The 16,049-nt window shown below is 45.1% G+C and overlaps 1 protein-coding gene across 3 annotated transcripts in view; it reads left to right on the top strand.

Moving 5' to 3' along the window:
* The window catches only part of prdm12 (PR/SET domain 12), a 44,450-nt gene that overhangs the window by 3,319 nt on the left and 25,082 nt on the right, over window positions 1-16,049 (top strand). The window contains exon 1 of one of the 3 annotated variants that reach the window (XM_022250580.2): window positions 14,297-14,478. The exons of the other annotated variants lie outside the window; for them this stretch is intronic. Coding sequence (XP_022106272.2) covers window positions 14,334-14,478 — 145 coding nt within the window. The 5' untranslated portion in view covers window positions 14,297-14,333. Of the gene's footprint in view, window positions 1-14,296; window positions 14,479-16,049 lie in introns of those variants that run through there. 3 annotated transcript variants of the gene reach the window in all.

Here is a 16,049-nt window from a genome sequence, read left to right as displayed (position 1 = left end):
TGTTGACTTCAATGCTTAATTTTGGTAATTAATATGTCATATAAACGAATTAAGACTCAACGTGTTGCATTTTATTGCGGTGTGTTTTATTTAGAACAAAGGAAGCAGCCACAAGTGGTTAGAAAAATATAAGCTTGTAGTATACCGATAATTTGTGTCTGTTACTGTGTGAATTTGCGCAGACCCGGCAGTGAGGTATTTAAAAATTCATGTCCCAGAGCTGTGAACGAAAGCGCGCCATACGGTGATCACAGTATCACGCGCGCTGTTCTCGTGCTAAATCTAGTGAGACCAGCATCACACAATAGGAGGGAAATCTTATGAATAATTCTACGATCGAACATGAGAGCTGTTTTAAAATTTAACAAGGATCGGTGCTCTAAAACTTTTACACATGTCACAGCTGTATAAACAGTTCCTTTCCAATGAGATTAATCAATATAATTTAAACACTTCGGCCGGTATAAAAACACTGTAAGAACTTTTGAAATAAAACAAAAATCACACACAAGGAATTGACAAGGTCTGATAAACGTTAACCATTGCCGCCGAAATTGTTTGTGTGTTAATCGTTATAATTCAAAGCATTCGTATAATTATATTGCTGGGGCTTCCGCGTACAGACAATAAGCACAAAGTGGAAGGGTGCATTTAAAAGTTGAAGAAACGTTTATACCGAGGACTTCAGTCTCCGCCGCCCATTAAAACTTCGGTGTTCCTGGCCCACCTTCGGAATTTAAAGACTAGGCCGAATAATTGCTTGATAAAAGGTTCTCTTCAATCGTCACGGGGTGGCAGACCAAGGCGTCGCGTGCCAGGCATCGAGCACCTCCTCCACGCGACCCCGCTGCGACCCGCACACAACGGGGTCAGTGCATGGGCACCCCCCTCGCACCATTACGGTCCTAATTGCACCACTGAGAACGGGTTGTTGGACACGTTGAGAATGTGGAAGTTTCTGGGGAAAGTGTGGTGCTGTTATTCTTTTTCAACAGTGCGGAATTTATATCAAAGCTGGGACCGTAGTTTGAGAAATCCAGTTGAAATGGCAGAATCTCTTGTCTGTGCAGACTTACGATTGATGTGGAGAAAAAAAATAGCTTTGCATAAACAGCCGGGTTATATTTGCGTGACGTTCGTATGCCAGTCAGAAGCAATATGATATGACTGTTAAGAAAGAAGACAAACCCAAAACTAGAACAAAGCAAGCACAGAAACAAATTATTAAACTTGATTCGTGCCACTGAAAATAAATAAAAAGTGAAGTATTTTGAAACTTTCACCGAGGATTTCAACCTGTGGCCACCAACTATTCACATTGTACCTTGACGTATAACTTTTTTAAGTGAAGCAAGGCAGTCTGAAAAGCGCAGTTGTATTTCTTGGGTGAAATTGCTGATTCGAGAAAGCTGCAGCCCAACGGAACGTGTAACTCCATCGGCATAAGCTATCTAATACATGACCTTGTCTGGCCAGGGCTGTACCCCCCCCCCCTTCGTTGTACGGATCATACGGAAACGGTGATGAATTTTACAGCCGCACAACCTTGAAAGCGACCACGTACGAGTGCGGTTACTTCTACACGATTTTGGAACCAACTTTTGAATTTTGTGACTGTAAATTTTCAAGAAGTAAGGGAAGAGCTAATTGTGGAACAATCATTGCGTTCCCGCAGAAAAGAGGGCTGGGGGAATAGGCCCAGTGGAAGTTCTGATCGTTTTGTTATGTTTCGCGTTCTTTTTTAGAGGTTGGAGATGACTTTGCCACAAGTATATGTAGATTGTACATGTATATGCTCGAGTTGCGTGTTTGAAATGGCTTCCAACTTAAAAGCCAGGGCTATGTCTATTACATTTGTTGTATCTAAAGCCGTCGAAGACATATGCATTTCCTTTTGTGTCACTGAGAATGAGTCCTCATCTTGAGCCCTGTTGAACTGGAGGATACATTCGCCGTGGGTTTTTATCATGTGATTATTATCGAGGGAGAAATGAACTCTCACAGGAAAAGTTCAACCCACCTCCCGTTATTTCTATAAATCTCTCGCGTGGAAAATCGTCGGGACACGTTCAGCTGACTGGAATTACAGAGTAAAAGTGGAACACTAAGCCCCCCCCCTAACGTCTGTCGCTCTCTAAACTATTTCAAAGAATGTTGTAATCATGGGCAAATTCGGGGAAAGGATTCTTCCTTTTTCAAGTTTTATTCAAAACGGCAAACTGTCAACCAAATTGGGCGAGAGTGGTTATTAACACGGAGTATCGACACCCAGTGAGAGGAACTGTTAACATCGTGCACTGAGTATAAGTTCCTCTTTGGTCACCTTTGTACTGTAAAAAAAATTCATTGTGATCCTGTAGAGTGCTTTTAGAGTGGCGTATCCGGTTTAGTATTACGTCCAATTAAGGTCAGTTTGGGGGGAAATGATGAATGTCAATTCACCCGTAGTTTAGACGGTTACAACAATCCATCTGGCCGGCGGTCTATTTTGAAACGACTTCCAACAATTCATATCTCAGCGCACACAATGCGCTTCCAGTCTTTCTGCAGAGATTGTCCAAGTACCTCCATCGCGCTCACGCTTAGCAAACCCTGCAATCTGCATGACGACTTCTGTCATTCATCGACGGGATTTCTGTTCGGGGGGGGAATGCCAAAACAATGATCCCAAAGCAAGCAACGCAGTTCGAGATATTTGTCCAAGCGATCGGGCTTCCGCCATGATCTCCCTCGGATCGAAGCGAAAAGGAGAGCTTATTTTATGACGCGGTTACGAGCTATTAAATTGAAGTGGTCGTGGGCGTTACCTAATCCACCTGTTTCAACGGCAAAGTGAAGGCTGGTCATTGTTTCCGTGTGTTTGTTTGAGGCAGGTAAACCTGTCTGTCTCTCTAACATTAAATCTCAATTGTCTCGGCCACTGAAATTAAATTACATTGTTAACATTCAGGGAGCACTTGGGGTTTTGTGGCGTCTTTCGTCGAGTGGTCTGCGACGGTTGTGATTGTAGTTTCGCAGCGAGACAAGACACTCACTGTCCAGCTTAATGTGTAAAACATTCAATGACAGCAGCAATCGTTTGTAGTTTCTCACGGGCGTGCAGAAAGGATCGCTTAAAAACTTCAAGCGAAATTCAGAATCCATGTGTTTTGACCAGTTCTCGAGTAGCTATATCCTTTCCTTCCAAGTTATGTTTTCTGAGGAAGTTGGCACCATCCAAGGTCTTACAAGTCCAAAGATAGTGTTCTGAAGCGTGGCTACGATAGGCGAGGTAGGCCAATAACTGCTCCGTCTGCCTTTAAGTGAAACTCCTGGAAATGCCTGACTATTATTTTGAATACACAAAGAGTAAACTTTAATGGCTGATAAGTGGGATAATTGAAAAGAGGCGTAATATCCGGAAGAAAAGAGAACTTCAAACACTTTCCCTGTGAGGGCTAAACGGTCCTTTATATAGGCCTATCCGTGTGAAGGCGCAGTGAAAAATGTTGTTTATTTTATCTCTGAAGCCCAATGATGGGGGGGGGTTCGCTGTTGATGAAATCTGGGCCAACTATAGGCGGTGCCGGTCAGACATCGGGCAAGTGTCTCGAGTCGATTTCTTTGCATCCGTTTTCCCTGGACACATGTAACATGATGGTAACATCATGGTAGCAAGCTCCCGTAAGTTGCATAATCTCGTAAAACCCACAGACGCCTGTAATATTTTTTTTCTGCTCTATAGTTCGAAATTAACAGTGTATTGTCCAGCGGCAGTGCATTGTGTAATGCTGGAGAAAGAACCCGTGATGAAAAAAATGTCCGCGCCGCGATGACTGTTTCAATTTATGGTATAGACCTTGTGAACAGGGTGGCCTTTGTCACTTCGCACAAGGTCACCGGTTTAAAATTTACTGCATAAACGGACCGACGCTAATGGGCTGGGGTTCATACATGTAATCACAAACATATATTTATTGCGTGAAGATCTAAATACACTGAGGGAGGTCACTGTGTAGCGGAACCAGAGGGGACGGGACTTTGGAAGTTTCCCCAAGCTTCTTCTCAACTGGGCTATTCAAATACGTTGTGGATAGAAATGGTCACCCAAACTGTGCCACGCACCACTCGTTTCCCGAGTTCACCTCTATTTCGGGACGCCTCCTGTTTGTAAATGCCGCTCCCCTGTCCCCCAGCATACACATTCCAAACGTTGGGTGAAAATCCTGAAAATGGATCTGCCACTGGTTTCATTTCTCCCTGTACTTTGTTTGCCTCTCAAACAGTTTACAAACCGAAAGCGAAAGAAAAAAAAAACGCTTCCGCTAGTTTGAGTATGCAGCGGTGCTTATTACCTCGATCAAAAATGTGAAAATCGTGTGTGCAATATAATGTAGTTTATCTGGTCCCGGCCGCTTTCTGTATTTACGCTGTGTTTGGATAAAACTGAAACACGCGCAATAAACAAAGCCACGTCTTTCAATTTTGAATAACATGACGAAATACAAGGATATACGGGTCACAATTTTTTATCGCATCTATAACTTTTTTTAAATCCAGAAATTCGACTGTTCACCCATCATTCTAAAATGATTCGTAACAATTTCTCAAAATAAAAAAAAAATGAATTTTTAAGATATTCAAAATTTGTGAGCGGAATGAATGATACGCAAGTAAAATGAGGAAGACTGACGTTCGAGCTTCCTCCGTAGGCTAACCAGGAAGTTCCAACGCCTCTTCCTCGCAGGGGGGACAGTAACCGAGACAAGGCGGTCGTTAATCTGTCTTAGTTCTGCTCTTGCGGTTTGATTCATGGCCATGGCACTAGTATGGGCCTCGTGAACATTAATGTTACCAACATAAAAGGTATAAATTTGGCGGTACTTTATGTCAAGATCAGACCCCACGTGACCCCGTTGGCATACCGATTCATCCAACTTTGTCGTTTACCATTCTCCACTCGGTACATCGGATTTTACCCTTCCCCAAACATGTCATAGAATAATGCTTTGCGGGCCATGATACCGATTACTTCTGCATATATTGCCTGAAGCGTTCCAGGCTTTGTTTATTGTCAAGCTCTATTCTGCGGTTTGCTCAGTGGTGCAAAGAGTGTGCCATCAGGCTTTTTTTCAATCTGTGCATTCGTTGCCTTCAGTTTATCACTGAATCGGGTAGCAACTATCCCCCCCCCAATTCACGTGTCTGCCGGGGTAGGATTCGAACTTCAAGCCGTAGACGTCGCAGGGGAGGGTACCGCTACGACAAGCTGACTATCACTCCGCGTCTGAGGAAAGTGAGAAGAGTCCATGCATTTGAAAAACTCCAGTAGAGAATATGGAATAACTTGCGGAGAAAGGACTTCTTTTTCATATCAAGTATTTAGCGCCCTCACATTTTTTTTGTGGTCCGACTTCGTCTGCCGTTTGGGAGCGCCGGACTGAAGAGTATACTTGTTAAAGGATTTCGGTTTTGAAACCGCTGCAGAGGTATGAGCCCCGAGCTGGACCAAGGGATAAAATGAACACTCCCGACCAACCTCGCTCTGTTCAACCGGTGAGGGGGCGCTTCTGCTGAAGGCTTTTATAGCAGCTCGTCAAGATTGATTTTCGTCCATGTTAGGGACAAATATGACCCAATTTGAGCGAGGCAGTCTGCTGTTTTCAGAATAGACAGCAAAACCAGATTTCCTACTTGCAAGGCGGCTTACCAGACAGGTTGTGCACGGGTCCGAGTGAAGCAAGCCATGCTACAGGTGTAGCTGTCTTAAAAACTCTGCACGTAATAAGACTTGAAGGTTTTCATGGTGAAAGAACTATAGGGGTAAAACGATTGCGGTTACACCATGGATCAATCTCTTTCTTGAGTATATGTGGTACTGAGCTAGTTATTCCCCGGTTCTTCTCAGAACCACACATACTCAAGAAAGAGATTGATCTCTACGTAATGTGAAGTACCTTTTCTTGTTAGAATAAAAGATTCTGTACTGATGAATGATAAGGATCACAGTACCGTCATTCCAGGACAGCAATCTGAATTGACGTTGATTGGAATTTTTTGCTTACGTTGTCGAAATCTCACGTCGAAGTCCTTCAACGTTGCCATTCGGAAACATCCATGCGATTTTGTCTCCTCTGTGAACGTTCATACATATTCGTACTGTTTAAAAAAACATATATTCACTCTTCATATTAAAACAAGCGTAGGATCTTTCAAGAGCGTAGGCCTATGTTATGGCAATCGTTAGCTACCGTCGTGCGAGTAAGAAAAAAAACGCGAATCCGCAGCAGGAGAATAATTAGACATTCGTCTCTCCAGTCTACATTATATGCATAGAGGGCGCCCTCTATTCTATATTTCTCAACGGTGACTTTTTGCCCCCCCCCCCCAATGCCTCTTCGTAACGTTTGTCACCGTTGCTAACCTGTGTGTGCGTTGTAGAGAGAGGGGTGCTCCATTTCACATTTCACAATTTCGAATCGGGGGCCTACGTGAAAAATTCTTGAAACTTGTCCTGAAACGCCTATCGGCCTTTCCACTGTCGGCGTCATCAAGATGTTATTCGGGGGCCAGGGGGAGTTTTCCAGGGCGCAAAACACTCCTCACTGGTAAACTGATAAACCATCAACGGTGGAATGGGGACAATCCTGATGTATTTTCACCCAAACCGGTGATTTTTATCCGATTTTTCCCCCTTGAATATTTTAGATTTCTATTTGCATGTTTTAGATTATTTTTACTCTGAAGGTCAAGGTTATTGTGCATTAATAGCTTACGTACAGGCATTGTTTTATTTCCAATTTGCTTTTATAAAGCGTCAGGGAGCATTTGATTCGAATGGCTTTGGCGTCTTGGAAATGTGTTTAATTATTATATTTAATGAGCGTTTATCTTGGGCTTTCTGTTGGTTTTGTCTTCTTTGGAAATGTTAATTCTTTTAAGAAGGGGCCATCGCCCCTTGCTCCCCCTCCCCACGCATGACACGCTAAAGTCCCCCATCTATCATCCCCAAATACACACGTCTCCTGTCATATGTCATCCCACTGAAACGGGTGTCGACACACACACACACGGTTTGTACGCATAAGAATCGACGTAGTACTCAACTGTGAGAAGCACACGTACGTAGATGCAGCAAACGAGCAAGCAAGGGCGATCCCCTCCCATAGTACTATCCAGTGTTGCGATATAGGCGGCTTCAACTCCCAAGGTCGTAATCGTTGCTCATCCCGTGCATGGAACGTTTTAACCGTGACAGCTCATTGCTCATTGTGCTGTGGAATAGGGTTGTCCTAAACTTGTGACCAGTGATCTGTCACTCTGTATTTTGACTGGCATCGCACGGCTGGTCTTTTGTGGAAATTTCAATTCATCTCCAAATTCACGATTGTGCGGTTTTTCTGCCAACCTGTTTGGAACGATTCGCGCGTGAAAATGGTAACATTTCAACCGATATCTGGCCTTGTCAGATCGAGAAATTGTTCCCTGGTCAGTGGCTATTCAATGTAGGTTTAACTGTTCATGCTTATATCCAAAGGTTGTATACTGCATAGTAGCGATTACTGAGTGCATGCAACGGCCGTCTTGCCAAGTCAAGCTATACAAGTTTAAGGGTGCATGCGCACAACCCCGGGGTACTTCTGTTAATTAATGGAACACGATCTTGAGCACATTCTGGAAGATATGAGGTGCAGTGGTGGGAGATCGCTTTGATATGCATTTGAGAACCTTCGCTTCATAGTGACGAGGATAATGAGGATGATGGTAGTCTGTTTTGCGGTGCTTTTTTGTATGAAATTGGGGCTCCGTGAATTAAGGACTCACATATTCCGTTGCGCATAAAGTAGTGCACATAGCAATGACAACAGAGAAATGGGAGGCTGGGACTGCCAGCTCATTAGGGGGAGAGGACTAGATATCATATGACACCCCACTCAATTTTACGAGTAGCCCCAAGTAAAGCCATATCAACGCTCTTCGAAGTTCTTGTAACCTTCATGTTGGTTTCTTTAAAACCGACTGTTTAAACGTTGAGAATTATCGAGGTAAACCTTTAAGCTTCAGTAAACTCGTCTAAAAATTCCTTTGTTTGGATAATTTTGCGAGAGGTCATCATAAGAAACTGTATAATACATTAGAGCATGAAGTAAACTTTAAGAAAGAAATCTGTATTAAATCCTAACGGTTCCTAGCTTGTGCACGATATACATTTATGATTGCCTGCACTTTGTTTTCATTAATCATACATAACGATTTCAAGATGACGATAACAGCCCACGCGATTAACCGAGGAAAATTACAACCTAGTGAAACGATCCTTTGAGTCCCGTTGTGGCTCCGTTGCCAAGACTTTGTTTTATGCATAACCGGCGCCACGTGCGGGAGTCGCGTGGAACCAGCACTGACAATGACCAGGCATTTACACACTAACGAACGGTCACTACAACTTCAGAATTTCGTCCCTTTGGATACTCAGTGACTTGCGTTTAGGGCGGGTTTTAAGTGAATCTGGCTGCTTTGTAGCGCAGCTTTACTCGTTCAGCTGAGCTAGCCTTGACTGACGTTCAGGCTAGCGTTTTTTATTTCCTGAAACATTACTCTAAGTCCACGGTGCAAAAGTAACATGATATATGCATTATGAAGAAAAGGTCTTTGAAGGTGACAGAAATGATGCTTGAAAAGCACTTGCCCAAATCATTCTGAATTTGAAGAGTTAAGTGTTGCAGATACAAAGTCTTTTAAATCCATCACTGTGTTCATTCATTAAAAAGACGGGTGGGATTTTTGCAACCGCGTGTAACGTTAGCGACTCATCTTAAACCTGCCATCCGTTTAACGGGCGCAACAGGTGAGCCGAGAAATTGAAAATCCCAGATCGTGAAACCTGGAAACTGACAGCTGTTTTCTTCCCAGCTGAAAATGACATATGCATCTCGCCATCAGTAGACGATGTTGGCGCGCTCCGCCAAGGTTAAGGTCAGAGCCCGCCGGGGCGACACGCCGCCCCGCCCTGATATGATACCGATATATAGGCCTACCGGTACCGGATTGCTTGCTAACCGAAACACTCGAAACCGATTTGGGGTGAGCACTTGAGCGAACTTACCTTTGGCCGTGTCGGTAATTTGTCAAGCGGCCCGACGAGCAAAACGCACCCGGTGCGAAGTGCTGATCAATCGGGGCATGGTCAAGGGCTCATCTGGTGCGCAGATGACCAGATGATTGACCGCGTGAGGACGGTCTGGACGGGCTGTGCGGGGTCAAAGGGTTAGTCTAGGAGATCAGAAGACGGGGGCGCTGGCTCGAGATAGGTAACTAATAGCACGGGTGTGGAGTGTGGCTGTCAAGCTGGAGCTAATAGACTCCGCTGTAGTTGTCTGCAGTGGAACCATAGCATGTGTAGCCACACAAACAGGTCTGCGACTAAGAGATCCGCGTGCATCTGCACGACGTTTCTGGTCCGTGTTTCCCCTCGCGGATGGAAATCAAACTTTCCGAGGGACCGAGCCTGCAACTCCCTGCCAGCGTTGCTGTCCCCACAACGCCTGTATGCACGACAGTAAATTGCATGTAGTGGCTCGCCTCTATGACTAAACTCATTGAGGATTCCGGTAGTGTGAAAACAAAAATTGTCACCATTTCCTGTGCAGAATTGTACTTCGGATAGCAAGTCCGTCCTGATGCCAAAAAAGGGAGTTTCCTCTGACGGTGGCGGGGATTGGTGCCTTGTATTTCGTGTCGCAGAGTTTCTTTCGAACGCCACGGATATGGAACAATTTACCCATATTTGCCAAGGACGATGATTATTTTCAGCAGCTTTTTTTCCAGTGAGATTGAACTCCACACCTGGTTCCCTTATTCACGAAGTCATTTTGATCTAATTTCCCGAATCTTTTATATAAACTGCAAACTGTCAAATAGGATGGCTCCAGACTGTTTCACAATTTCCGTCTGTTCCAAGTCACCCTTTCAATTGTTTTTAAATCTGGCTTAAAACATCAAGGCGCACTATGTGTGTTCAATCATGAATTTGAAATTCTTCACCAGAGTAGACAGGTACTAATTGTCAGGAAATTTCATTTTATTGCTTTCATTTCTACTCTCAACGTTCAAAAAGGCAGAGTTGCTCTCGATTTCAATATGCTCGGCCTCGTGCATAAATAAAGTCTCAACTCTTGTCTGTGTGCCACATAATTATGCTAGCCTTCCTGCTGCAGAGACATGGCGCGGTTGACATGGAAATTTTGTCATTTTCCATGTCTCCGGTTCGCCGCGTAAAGTTGGCTTTCGTCCCACCCCCCAGAAGCACCTCGGTAATCCAACTCACGCCTGTCGGCTGTGTTTATCCTGGCCTGACGTTGTCAGAACTTTTCCCGACCTTCTTTGTGCTCCTCACATTTAGGTTTATCCGCCCAATCTCCGGAACCCCGAAATTCTGACAGAATTTAATAACCATCATAAAATGTTACAATATTGCGCGTTAATCCGGTTTGTGGCAGGCATTGTCAGTTCCCCCGGGAACAAACGCCACACATGCTAGGTATTAATTCTTTGGGTCAGTGCCGTATAGATGCAATAAGTGGGAGATTTAGGTTGTGCCCCATCTTTACATGTACACATTTCACACCCCTTGAGACTGCGCGTTATATTTCCACCACTGCCTTACAGAATGCTGAAACTCATTCACACTCAACACAGATTAAATTCAAAAGTAACGTTCAACCTGGATAAGTGGTAAAGTAGTTTTCCCTCATCATATGCTTCAAGTTTAAACATTTCACTCAAACCTCATCGAGGTCATAAGTTCAGTTTAAATCATCTACAAAAAAGGCTGCTGATTAAAAAAAAACACACTGAACAAATAGTTGTTTTTCAAGTTTGACGAAGAATCTCTGAACCAAAACATCTAAGCCGTACCATTCGCACTCTCCCTGCGGTAAAACTCTTATCTTATGATGCTTGTATCCGTACGTAAGAGTGGCAATAAAGTTTTGCGGTGTTTAACGTCCAACATGTTGTGAGGAATTGATTTGTGTGCTCTGCCATGCCGTTGACAATTTATCGTATGATTCATATTTACGGAGCGATTTTCTATCTGCTTATTTACAGGGGGTTATGACTCTTTCATAACCAGACCCATTCATGTCATGTACATTAAGTTTAACCCTTCGAATGCCGCGTCGCCCATGCATGTCGATTGAACTCCCCGCCCCACAAAACAACAGACAGATATTGCTTGGGGAAACAAAAAAAAAAACAACGGAAAATCTTGCAGCAATACCCGGGCAACTGTTACTAAACAACTGGCTTGTTTCGCAAGCCATACGTACTTCTGTTAACTCCATGCAGTATTTGCATTGCAAACAATGCACACCCATGTTTACTCCTTCCAACCAGCGACCGTACTCTGCTAATGACGTTCCCTCCACCACTTAAGTTCACTTCTTCAAAATAATGTTGCAAGGTTTGAGCTAGTTTTGTTCTTTCCCTCTCCCTTTCTTTCCTGGACGAGATTAATAACCCCCCTCCTATACACTGGCAACATCACACCACACGTATCACCGTCCATTGTGCGGCCTGCCACTCCCCGTGTACACTGCGCCACCTAGATTAGTTTCTCACGCTTCCGAATTTGACAGAATAAACAGAGGGAAAATTACCGGCGCGTAGAGAGGCCCGAACGGAAGCACGTTCGCTGGGACCTGGTTTTGTTTGTGCGTGTGTAAACCAGCAACATTTCGTCGAAGCTGCATCTTTTTGTTCGCCCGCGTGGTGAATTCAGAACACGATTTGACCCAACGGAAAAAAAGAGAACTTTACAGCTCGATACAGCTATTTTACTCTGACTTGTATGTTCGTAAAATATCTTCTTCCTCAGCATCGGATATTATTTTAAAATGGGTCCATTATTTCTTGTATTCAAAGCCTATGAACCAATTTATCTGTACATTGTCACGTTTAGCAACAGCTCATATCTTTGTGTTATGTTAAAGTAGCTGCAAGCTAAAATCGAAATGGACACACACACACGAAAAAAGCTGAGCTTTGAAAATCTTTCAAGTATACGAAATCGTAGTTTAAGACGACACCGTTTCGAGATTGGGTGCCGCAAGGGGTAATCTCGCTCTTGCACATACTGCATTCTTGTCCAATCGAAAGTGTTATCCCAGCGAGCATGCCCAGATGGGCCCTGAAGGCGAGTGATGATGTCTACATCACGGAGTGACCCTTGACAGGGGTAAAAGTCCTCGGCAGACGCGCAAACAACGAAACAAGAATGGACCGGACCGGTCTCATCGAATGTGCACTGGCACGGCCTCACTTTGCCCCCCGTTAAGGGAGGGTGTAAGGTACTGGTCGGACTCTTAACACCGTGTAAGCCTAGACAAGGATTTTTCCTATGTCACTTACCAAACGAAAGGGGCAAAAACAATGCCAGCATAAAGGAAAAAAGCAAAAAAACAAAATGGACTATTTGTTTAAGTAAAGTGTTAGTCTAACGCAAGCGACGAGCACGGCAGTGATATGTGTAGTAACGAGGGAAATTACCTACGTCACCGCGCGTTCAGTTCAACTCCCTCTTCAGCCCATGCCGCACTGCAGTAGGCGTGTTTAAGTGTTTTGTTATTATTTCCAATTGTTATCTTTAATAACAAAGGATTCTGTTCCACCACAAAGAAAAAGCCTGAAAAATATGTGAGAAAACAAAAGACATCAAAGCCGCTCGGAGATTGAAACCGACATCACTGTGGCTGGTCGATGGTTCAAGAGCGTAATGCCTTGCCAAGCGTTTGCCGGTATGCTCACGGCTCGCCTAATATGCATTGTGTACGTAGAACCACCGTCACCTACTCCACACAGACATAACGGGCTTAAAACACACTAAAATATCATTGAAAAAGTGAAACTACAAAAAGGACAAAAAGTCTGTCTGTGAAATCTGGACTACTTCCCTCCTTCGGACAAGAGTGACAGCAAGTCTCAAATGCGATAAAATGGCAACGAGTAAGGGGGAGTAATAGGTTGTCGGCGCGGGTCGCAATAGCGAGCGTGTGCGTATAGTGTAGTGCGTACTTGTATATGCGCCCATTACACAATGCTGCTTTCGTGCCAAGACGCGGAAAATGTCTTTTCGACATCTCGCCGTTTCGCCAAGACGCTGGCGATAAATTTGCCCCAAGAGTCCCCCAGATCGTTAATTAGGTCTTTTTCAAGGTGAGTAGGGGCTACAGGTTGGCAGTTGTCCCGGCGTCTTGCCTATGGACCGGGCCAAATTTTGGTGCGCAGATGGGCCGAAAGTGCCGGTTTAGGTCGCTTTGTATTGTGTTGAACAGCCCGGCTGACGGCTCGGCCGCCAAGATAAATCTTTGGTCAATCTTGGTGATTCAGTTTTGGGCATTAAAAAGTTCCGATTGAGTCAGAACAAAGGGTTGAGATTGATCGAACGAGTCTGTGATTCGGCGCGCCTCCTGCCGACCCTGGTGAGTTGGCCGGCGCGTCGGCTCGGAACACGTTGAGATGTTGTGCCGTCGTTCACTTGCAAAGCCCGTCAGCGGAGAGCGCGCTGCTCTCGTCCAATCTTAGTCGTCTCCGATTGAAACAGAGCGAAGCAGGCCTGATAGTGTTAGCTTTGACCGTCTTTGGGGGGCATTGTCTAGGCAGCAGACACCGGTTGTTCTGGCTCCCGGCGGTGGGGGTGCCATGGTCGAGCCGAGCGAGCAGAACCGACCGAACAGGCGGCACGATTGTGCCCGCTTGCAAACAGCCAACGCCTGAGCGCCAATGGCAGGTTGCCTTGTTGCACGGGCACTCGCGCCCCGCACGCTCCCGAAACATTTATCGTTTTGTTATTTATTTATATTAATTGAGCTATTAGAACAAGCATAGCAGGCAGCCGACAATTCATCATGTTCGTTCCTCACCATTGAAGTAAGTGAAAAAGCGATCGACTTTTGTTGCGATGTAAGCGGCCGGGGAGCGAGCACACGCGCTGGCCCCCAAGCTGCAGGTGCATGGCCGAGTTGTCAAGTGTACCCGACCCGCTGGAAATGCACTATTAAATGCCCAGGCCGGTGATAGGGCACATAATAATCATCAGAGACACTTATTATGTTCAATCGGCAAAACAGAGCCCTTTGTTCGGTGGGGCCGTGATTGTCAACCGAGCTGTATTTCCTCGGTTGTTAGAGCCATATTTGCCGCTCATTATCCCCGACTGCTACTTGAATGGGTGATCCCTGCTCGGCCAGGGAAAATTTTCTATATAAACAAGTGATTGCGGCAGATAGAAGTGACAGTCCAGCTTTTCCCTTCACCTGCTCGGGGTAAAAAAAAATCGTCAACCGCCAGCTGTCATGGACCAGGCCCTGCTCCCGCACGACTACATCAGTCCTGAGATTTTGCGTAATGCGCTCTACGGAAAGTGGTGCAATGTTCTGGGCCAGGGGCTGACTCGGGATAACAAGACGGCTGCAGCTGAGCTTCTGGAACGGAAAAAGGGTAGGCTCCTTTTTTTTTTGCAGTTTTAACTTTCCGTCCAAAAATGTTTTCCGCTCGTCGACCTTCGCGCAGCGCACATAGCCAAGCAGGTAGTTAACGGGCCGTGCCGCGATGCAAGGACTCCGATCCAGGAGCAATGCGTCGATTTTCATCCTCTGGCAAAGTTAGCAAACTTTCTCAAAAGTTTCGGCATTCATTTGGCGAGCGGGAACCAAGTGCATTTTTGCGTGGGAAAAATAAATAATCGCTTGAGTTTGGAGGTTTTAAGCACCAGCGCGCTAAATATTTCAGTTGTCCACTGCGTATAACATCTCTCTTACAGGGGAGCTTTGCTTCGAGGGGGGTCTTGCCCAAGTTTTGGAAATATGACTGAGTGTCGACTGAACCCCACGTTTGCCATTTTTCGGCATTTTGGCACTTTTGTAATTCTGAAAAGAGAAATTTTAGTTTTGGAGCTCCAATTATTTTTGCATCCGACAGAGCATTTACAGGGCATGTCCGCATGTATTAAATAACCATCTTCTTGTACTGAACTAGAACAGTAGTATATTATGACGTCATACTCATTAGCATATCCCATGAATACCATGCTGGGCCAATGTTTATATTGATTCCAGCGCTATTTGCAGCTTAATATTTTTTAATTAACGACAAAAACTTTGAAAAGAAAAACTAGAGCTTAAAAAGAAAGTCTTCTCCCAAACGAGTTCAAATCGCAGTACGAAGGCCGTAACACTCAGTCGTAGCTAAGGGGGCCCCCAAAGTGCCCTCCTCTCCTCTAAATTGCCGCAAGAATTGGCAGTCCGTCAGTTCAGGTTAGCGTCGCCATGCTTCTTCAACATATGCCCCTCGTTTTGATAGGCACTAGGCGAAAGTGTGCTTCCTGCCCGCGCCCGAAAAAAAGGGAAGGACCCAGGGAGAGCGTGCAAGTCTCTGTATCACTGGAGCTCATTCCGTTCTCTTCGTCCGAGTGGCTTTTGATGGATTACCTCCTCTCTCCTCCTCTGTTTTCTTGATCTCTACACTAATTGAATCGCCGGACTCGGACAAGGGTAATACATTTTTAACGAGAGGCCCACCGTGGTACCAACAAACCTAACATGCGGTGTTACAGTTGACTCGGCCGCTATAGAGACTTTCTACTTTCCCCCACCCACTTCGATATTTTGGTCCAGTCTCGACACAGCACAGCAGTTGAGAAGTCTTTGTCTAGGATCCCCTTGAGTACTGAGAGCACGGAAGATCAGTGACTACGTTTCATGCTGTTACTCCTCCGTGCCGTAAAGTTTTACGACACCTAGTCGCGACCACCTCACGTTACTTTCATTTGTGTTATGTTTTTCCCCGGTGCCGTCTGCTGTCGCAGAATCAAATACCAGGTGACGAACGTTTCTCTCCGTTTACACCACGTTTTTGTTGTCTGGGATAAGGATGAGATATTAGTTTTTAAGTGGTTTTGGTGTCTTAGTGCGGGGACACACGCTTGCCTAGACAGGGAATTGGTTTCAGGTCCACAGCAACTCTAGTCCTATGTTGTTCAACAGGTCTGTGACTGAACTGGCTTGGGCGAG

This window comes from Acanthaster planci, linkage group LG11, assembly GCF_054643075.1.
Source record: "Acanthaster planci isolate LZ-2023a linkage group LG11, COTS_SCS, whole genome shotgun sequence".
Lineage (NCBI taxonomy): Eukaryota > Metazoa > Echinodermata > Asteroidea > Valvatida > Acanthasteridae > Acanthaster > Acanthaster planci.
This window is presented reverse-complemented; position numbering and strand designations above follow the sequence as displayed.